At 27.6% G+C, this 7,911-nt stretch overlaps 1 protein-coding gene across 2 annotated transcripts; it reads right to left on the bottom strand.

Moving 5' to 3' along the window:
* Positions 1-287: 287 nt before the first annotated feature.
* LOC127072523 (vesicle-fusing ATPase 1-like) lies at positions 288-7,904 on the bottom strand. Of its 2 annotated transcripts, XR_007785518.1 has the most exons (13): positions 7,127-7,904; positions 5,380-5,439; positions 5,062-5,150; positions 4,752-4,976; positions 4,033-4,660; positions 3,711-3,935; positions 3,339-3,638; positions 2,977-3,267; positions 2,722-2,906; positions 2,492-2,650; positions 2,257-2,417; positions 2,040-2,154; positions 288-1,138 (listed from the first exon to the last, which is right to left on the bottom strand). XR_007785518.1 is itself a non-coding variant. In XM_051012971.1 (12 exons), the coding sequence occupies exons 1-11, from the start codon at positions 7,694-7,696 to the stop codon at positions 2,300-2,302; spliced, it is 2,850 nt and encodes a 949-aa protein (XP_050868928.1). In that variant the 5' UTR covers positions 7,697-7,904; the 3' UTR covers positions 288-2,154; positions 2,257-2,299. The 2 variants fall into 2 exon arrangements, 1 of the variants encoding a protein (XP_050868928.1); XM_051012971.1 differs by having other exon boundaries at positions 288-2,154.
* Positions 7,905-7,911: the final 7 nt, after the last annotated feature.

Raw genomic sequence — 7,911 nt, 5'->3', positions numbered from 1 at the left:
TGTTAAATATTAATTTTATATTATTTTATAATTAAATATTAATTTTATACTTTAAAGAAAGAACAATTTTTCAAAATGAATATATAATCTTTTGTACGAAAAATTAACTATCTAAAATATTTAAAATTCTTTTAAATTTATTTTTTATATCTGATAACTGATCCTGCAATAGAAGAACGATACTACATAATATTAGTTAATACTCATGTGACTAATTTTTAGCATCACATTTAATTTCATTAAATAAATTCAATTTTCATTATAAATAAATTATCTTCAAACGCATGTATCGTTTCTGATGTTTATTGCTCGAAAAGACCAAAAACATTTATCATCACTGTACTTAGAAATAGTAACATTTTTTTATAATATTTTATTTGGAAACATTGAATATATATATATGATTTTAACAATACATTTACATACACCTATATGATTATCAATTGAAATAATATTGATTGTTATTCATTTGTTGATTTGTAAAATCATTTTTAAAAGTTATAAATCAAAATAAATGCATTATTTATGGAAAAAAAAATAAAATAAAAAAATAAAAAATTACGTAATGAAATACATAAATAGAAAAATTAGTCTATATCTGTACATTGATATATAAGCTGTACATACATTTACTACACAAGCTGTACATGTAACGTAAAGGAATAGTTATTTTCATTTTTTAATCATTTACGATTTATGAGACAACAATTATATATACACACACACAATATATATATATATATATATATATATATATATATATATATATAATCGTTGCTTTATTAATCATAAATGTATAGGTACATGTACATATGTATATATGTACTTATGCGTTGTAATCATGTAATAGGAATACAATTCTTTTTTTACATTTTCCCATTACCATTTGTACATTTGTTATATACTTCGAAGACATATCATTGTCCTATGGTTTGCACTAAATATTTAAACACTATTGCAGTTTTACATATATGCGAATTGAATAATTTTACAATAGTTTAAGAATAACAATCAAAAGCTAAATTAATTCTATAATATTTTTTTTATAAACAATTACAGTAACATTTTTTCTAGATATTTTCGAATAAATCTTGTCAACTTCTGCTATTATATCGACGATTATTATCCATCTTATTATCTGTAATCAAATAATTATAATCTGCACTTTATCGGAGAGTCTGCTACTCGTACATACAAAAATTCACATTAGGATTATTTTAATATTTCGAAATCGATTAATTTTTTAAGTAACATTTTTGTTTTTGTTTTAAATTAAATTACTATTACTATACTAAAAAATAGTAATAGTACTTAGTTTCAAATAGAAAGTAAAAGATTTGATCAAACGTTTCAGCGAATGAACTGTTTTTTCTGCTCTATTTAATTTTATATTTTCGTAATGTAAGTTGTTCCCTATCGTTTTATTGTTTTCATTGAATAATGATAATATTTTCAAAAAATATTAATAATTAATAATTACAAAAAAAAACTAGAATCAACCATATAGATAGATCAAATCTTCATTGCGTTTGATTAAAAATGGATACTATTACATTTTTTGCTATCTATAATTGAACACTGCGATGTCAAACGATTATATAACAAGTAGATATATAAGGATATACGCGGCGGAAGTACTGCGTACATATATGGTCAGATTTAATCGCTATTATCACGTCATAAATCATATTGTACTGATGTATACTGAAAGAGAAAAATTAAAGAAATCTATCAAAGAGTCTTTTACATACGTCTATCTAAGATTAAAAATTAAAACATATACAATTTTTTTAACAACAACAAAAATGTTACTACAAAACATTATCGAATTCGAAAGAAATTATTTGAAGAATGAAATTAAAGTATCATTTCATAATGATACATTTTGGAAGCCAAAATATGTAGAGATGATGTAGATATATAACTAAAATTACTTAATATATTTACTTCTATAAAAATCATTTATATGATAACAAAAAATATATAAAATAAATATATCTACGTCCTTTTGTTTAAATGGTATAAAAAATAGATAATACCATTTAAGATGGAAGATATTTTTCATTTTTGCTAATGCATAACCATTTTATAAAGATATTATATTGTTAGCATTATTGATCTTGTAATTGTGTTCCATCTGATCACAAAAAATACCTACAAAGGAATTATATTTATATATCAATTCAACATTATATAAATTGATAATTTCTATTTGTATGTAGCTTATCCTGATATATAAAAATGTATCATACCAACCTATGAATACTACACAGTTAGAGTTCAGAATACAATATTTCTTTTATTCTAATCCACCCTCCTCTTCTAATTTCGAGAGGAATTTGGGTACTCTGTAGTTAGGCTCTACTTGACGAGTCATGTCTATCAGGCATAATAATTTCTTTATACCGATAAATATACTAGAAGGAGAAGAGAAAAATAAGTTATTTTTTCGTATATGAAAATAAATAATTGTGATTTAATAATACGCTACCGTTTTCCTTGGAGTTTTTTATGTAAAGATGCCATTTCTTGTTTTGTGAATAAATCTACTTCTTCTAAGACATTCAAGAGATGTTCGGGTGTAGATAAATTAGGAACGTGAATGGTACTACTAACTGCTGATAGTACTTCCATATCATCCAAAACTTGTCTATAATGGACGTATGAAATATATTACGTAGATATAGATACTTATTTATCTGTATATAATAAAATATTTACCTGCGACTTGTAGTGCAAAGAATCAATAATTTACGACCACGAGGTGGTTGCTTCTTTAACAAAACAAGAAGCGCTTGCAATGTTAAATTCGAGTAACGTGGACCAATAGGACCATAGTCTAATAAACGTTCAATATTATCAACCAAAATGCAACTAAGTTGCGAACGATATGCATCATCAAATACCTATAACACATTATAAATAATATTTTAATCTATTTATCCATGTTAATATAAATTAAAGTAGTTATATTACCTTCCGTATTGACAGACATTTTGCAGATTCTGTAAAGCCAACCATATCTTCTGGAGTGCAAACCTTAACAAATGGAAAGTCAGAATTCTTAGCAATCTGTGCTGCAAGAGCAGTTTTTCCACTGTTCGGAGGTCCTTCCAAGAGAACTGTTACGAGACCTGAGCCTTCCGCGGCACGTGCTTCTTGTATATAAAGCATACCGTCAGATAGAATTTCAGTAACTGGTTTACCCCAAGAAATAATGCCGCGAATAAGTAAGTGATCAAGAGCTTCTGCGCTTGTACCAAATGCCTTGTAAAAAATTATTTTTTTCATTTAATTTTGATGAATTGTTCACTTTTTTATCATTTAAATTTACTTACTGGCTTAACGTCATTTTCAAGAGCATGTAAAAAGTCGGATCTAGCAACCATAAGTTTTTCCATTGCAGCTGGGTCTACTTCAACTTTACTTGAAGCTTTGATTAATCTGTTCATGGCAGTACTTTGGGCTGCTCTTACTAGACCTTCTAATTCAGCACCACTAAAATTCTTAGTTTTTGTTGCCAACTCTTTTAAATCTACATCAGGTGATATTTTCTTATAATCCTTCATTCTAGATGTATGAATATTAAGAATTTGCAATCTTCCATTTTCATCTGGTAAACTAATTTCCATTTGTACCTTTAAATATCAATTGTTAATGTAATGGCATAAGCGATGTTAAATCGTATATTTGTTTGTATATTTTTATACCTCCAATCTACCAGGACGTAAAAGAGCTTCGTCGATCATATCTCGTCTATTAGTCATACCAATAACAAGTATATTATTTAATTGTTCAACACCATCAATTTTTGCAAGTAATTGATTGACAACTGTATCATGCACTCCAGTATTACCAGCTACACTACCTCTAGATTTGCAAATAGCATCAATCTCATCAAAGATTATAATGTGTAGTCCACTGTTTGGACCAAGCTGAAAATGATTTTATGTTATAATAATTAAATTCTACGATTACAATTATTATATTAATTATAATATTAATATATAATATTAAATAAAGCACATATACCCTCTTTTCTTCTTCTTCTGCATCAGCAAATAATCGTCTAACATTAGCTTCACTTTCTCCAACATATTTATCTAAGATTTGTGGACCATTCACTATTTTAGGCTCTCTTGCATTTAACATAGTACCTATCTGTCTTGCCATCAATGTCTTTCCTGTTCCTGGTGGACCATAAAGCAAAATACCCTTAACATGTTTGCAACCTAATTGAGTTACAATTTCTGGTGGGAAAACTCTTGATGCAAATGCTCTTCTGAAGATAGCACTGAACTCCTTATCTAAACCACCAATCCCCATCTTTTGGAAGTCCCAATCTGGATTAATAATTGACTGTCGAACAATTTTTCCCTTTGCTTTTCCAATAAGATTTATGCTTGAATTATCTGCTTTCTCAAACTGTATCACAGTATCACCCAAGCAACGACCCATTTCTGTTTTCTTTGGTGTTGGATTCTGTCCTGATTTAAGAGCAGAAAGATCAGCAGCTTCTAAACTTTTAATAACAAGGCCAAGCATTTTTTTGTCTTTAAATTGGAATACCAGCTGCTGACCCACGGTGAATGCCTGTCCCGAAAAGCGCAACAGGAAATCTTTGGCCATCTCATCTGTATTATATGGTTCCAATGATGTTCTAGAAAAAAATATATGTATGTAGAATATGATATAAGATCTCTTGTTCTATAAAAAACAGATATTGTTATCACAATGATAAACAGACATACGATTTTTTTTGTAAAAAGTCAACTTCCAACACAATTGTACATAAACATTCAGAACTAGATGTTGGATCAAAGTAATAAGGTCGAACTTCAATATCTTGTCCAAGAGAAAGCGTAGCCCATTTCCGTTGAGGCAAGCTAAATCCAACCGCTCCATGAGGTACATCATCATGATGTTTCACAGTAAATACGAAATGCTGATTTGTACCAGTAGATACTTCTATATGTCTAAAGAATGCATATAAAATTTATTACACTGACAGAGTAATTGATTGACGTTAAATTTTTATATATAATTAAAATATAACTTTACTTCACATCCTCTGGAAAGTCATCAGGATTAAGAATAGCACAATTGGTGAGACTAAGCTCATCAGTAGGACATCTCAATGCTTTCATCCTCTGTAAAAAATAATAATGAATTCAAATTAAATTTAGTATTTTATGCATAGTAGTATTTATGCACAGTATTGATGTAATACAAGACAGGTCACTCAATACCGTCTCATTAATAAAAAAATTAGTATATTCTAAAATAACAAAATTTTATTTTATTTTACGTACTGTAAACTTGAACATAACGAAGTTGCTTTAGTATAAATCAATATGCAAAATTTGATATCGAACTTACCATCGTTGACGTTATATTTGACAGAAACGTGCAAGCTGAGGCCCCTATGTAGTATGGAACCTGCAATGCAGGAGAATAGTACTACCGTTATTCGTGCATAAAAATCCCTGCTAATACAAAATATATATCCTCTAAATTAGGGAATTTTATTATTCAAATGGAATATTTTTAATGTTTCCATGATTATAAACGTAAATCAATGATATATGAGAAATTTCGTATGATATCTTTAACGATTGAAGATATTAAAGTATAGGGATTATGTTTTTAGAATATTTGTTATCCTGCGCGATTGTAGGGCAAAATAAGCAAACAATCAATAGGTTCTGATCAGCTGACGAATATTCGTTCTATGTTGAAAATTATTGATTTTCTTAAATGCGATAAGATCCTTTATAGCACTTGTTAGGATTATCCCATGATATAACCTTACAATAGTTTTATATCGTATTTTACTGAAAGTAATTTATAAATGCAACATTTAGTTTGAAATTATACATAAATTTATATGAATCAGCAATAAATAATATATATTTATAAATAGAAATTATTTAATATTCTACGAATTTAAAGTGTTTAATAAGAAACAAATATTTTGGAATATAGATTGTTAACGATATATGAATAATATATTTAAAAATTTTTAAAATTTTAATTAATCCATATTTAATAATTATTCAAATAATTATAAAAATAATTTATATAAAATAATTTATTCAAAAGCTTCTGGAGGTACATCATTCAGTGTATACATTTTTGTAAAATTCATGATTGCACGTCTTATATCCCAATTAACATTCTCTAAAAATTTTAAGCTAAATGTTGAATTCATTGATGTCAATTCTTGTAAAAATATAACTAGTTGATTTTTTTCTGATGGACTAAACATAGTTGGGACAAATACACATATATTTTTAACATCGTGTTTCATTTCGTTATTAATTTGTATTAAATTATTGGGGTAAGGTCCATCAATAAAGTATTGATCATTAGTTATACAATATTCGTTATCTTCTTTACCAACTATAATAAATGTTCTATTGAATATCATAGGAGGAGAAGAAATTTCCTTATAAGAAAACAACCCTTGAACGGATATGGCTAAGAGATTATTACTTTCATATAATAAATCTATACTAAATGTACGAATGTCATGTAATGTGGGAGGTTGACGCCTCAATACTGATATTATTTTATCAGGACCACGTAATAAAAATTCATGACATTTGGCATAATCCACAAATTTGAGTAAATTTCTATTTGTAACAAATGCTTTAGCTACTTGCTTATGTACATAATTTGTGCCAGCTCCCAAGGTCATAGAGTAAAGTGCATTTTTATCATAGAGACCATTCATAATTGATCTATCTTCTTGATCATACATTATAAAAAAATGTTTCACAAATTGTTTTATTAATGGCAATTTAGAACCATCTTTAAGATAATGATTTTGTATATTTGGTATAAATTTCTTCTCCATACCTATTATTACTCCATCCAATTTTTGTAAATGTTGGAAGATATTTTTTACAGCCTGTATATATTCTTGTGCATTCTTATATTGTGTACATAAAGGATTTCCATCCAACCAAAGTTCAGTTATCTTAAATTCAGAAAAGTAACGTAAATATTCAACATCTAATATTTGATTGTATCTTAAATCTAATTTAGTTAAATGAAAATTAAAGAACTTTTCAAATAATAAAATGGCTGTCAAATTGTTATGTTTCAAACTTAGCTCACGAACCGATAATCTAGATTCACGATTATTGCCCATAACACCTTGTTTGGTACATCTTAAAACAAAATGAAATATCTTTGGAATAGATATCGGGCAAAATATTGAGTTTAATAATCTGTCATTTTCAAAGTCATCTAGATTAAGTATCTTTTTCACTGATTCATATCTTTGGTATAACGATTGTGCTATTATTTTGTTAGGATTCAATGATAATTCTCGTGTATTAATGAATCCTAATATAATATCAATATATATTTCATAGCCACCAGGTAATATTATACACAAACATTGCTTTACAAGATTTTCAATAGCACCAGAATTACATTTAGCCAGAAAAGTACTTTTATTTTCATTTTCTCTTTTATACATAACAGGTAACAAAATTTCTGGTTCGCAGGCATTTATGATGGCTTTTAATATCTCTGCTTTTCCGTGTGGTTGACAATTCAATACAATAAACTTATGCCACAAATCTTGGCGTGATGCTAGGGCAAGTTCTTCAGCGTCGAAGGATGGTTTGATATGTGTCAATCGTAAAGGTTCCCCAGAAACATCATTGTTCTTTAACGTTGACATTGTCGTTGACACTTGTCGCTACAAGAGTAACTTCATTTAAAAGAACTCGAATGAAATTTTAACAAACACGTTTCGAGCCACTATTAGAACTAAGAGGTGAATAATGGAAATAAATAATTTGGTTCACGTCATATTGTTCATGTAAAAATATCATTATACTCGAAGATATGAGTTTTGGATATTAGGTTAAGGTAATAATTTTCTTGGTTAAAATT

The sequence above is a fragment of the Vespula vulgaris genome, chromosome 2, assembly GCF_905475345.1.
Source record: "Vespula vulgaris chromosome 2, iyVesVulg1.1, whole genome shotgun sequence".
Lineage (NCBI taxonomy): Eukaryota > Metazoa > Arthropoda > Insecta > Hymenoptera > Vespidae > Vespula > Vespula vulgaris.
Note: the sequence above shows the minus strand (reverse complement) of the source record. Positions and strands in the feature narration are given on the sequence as shown.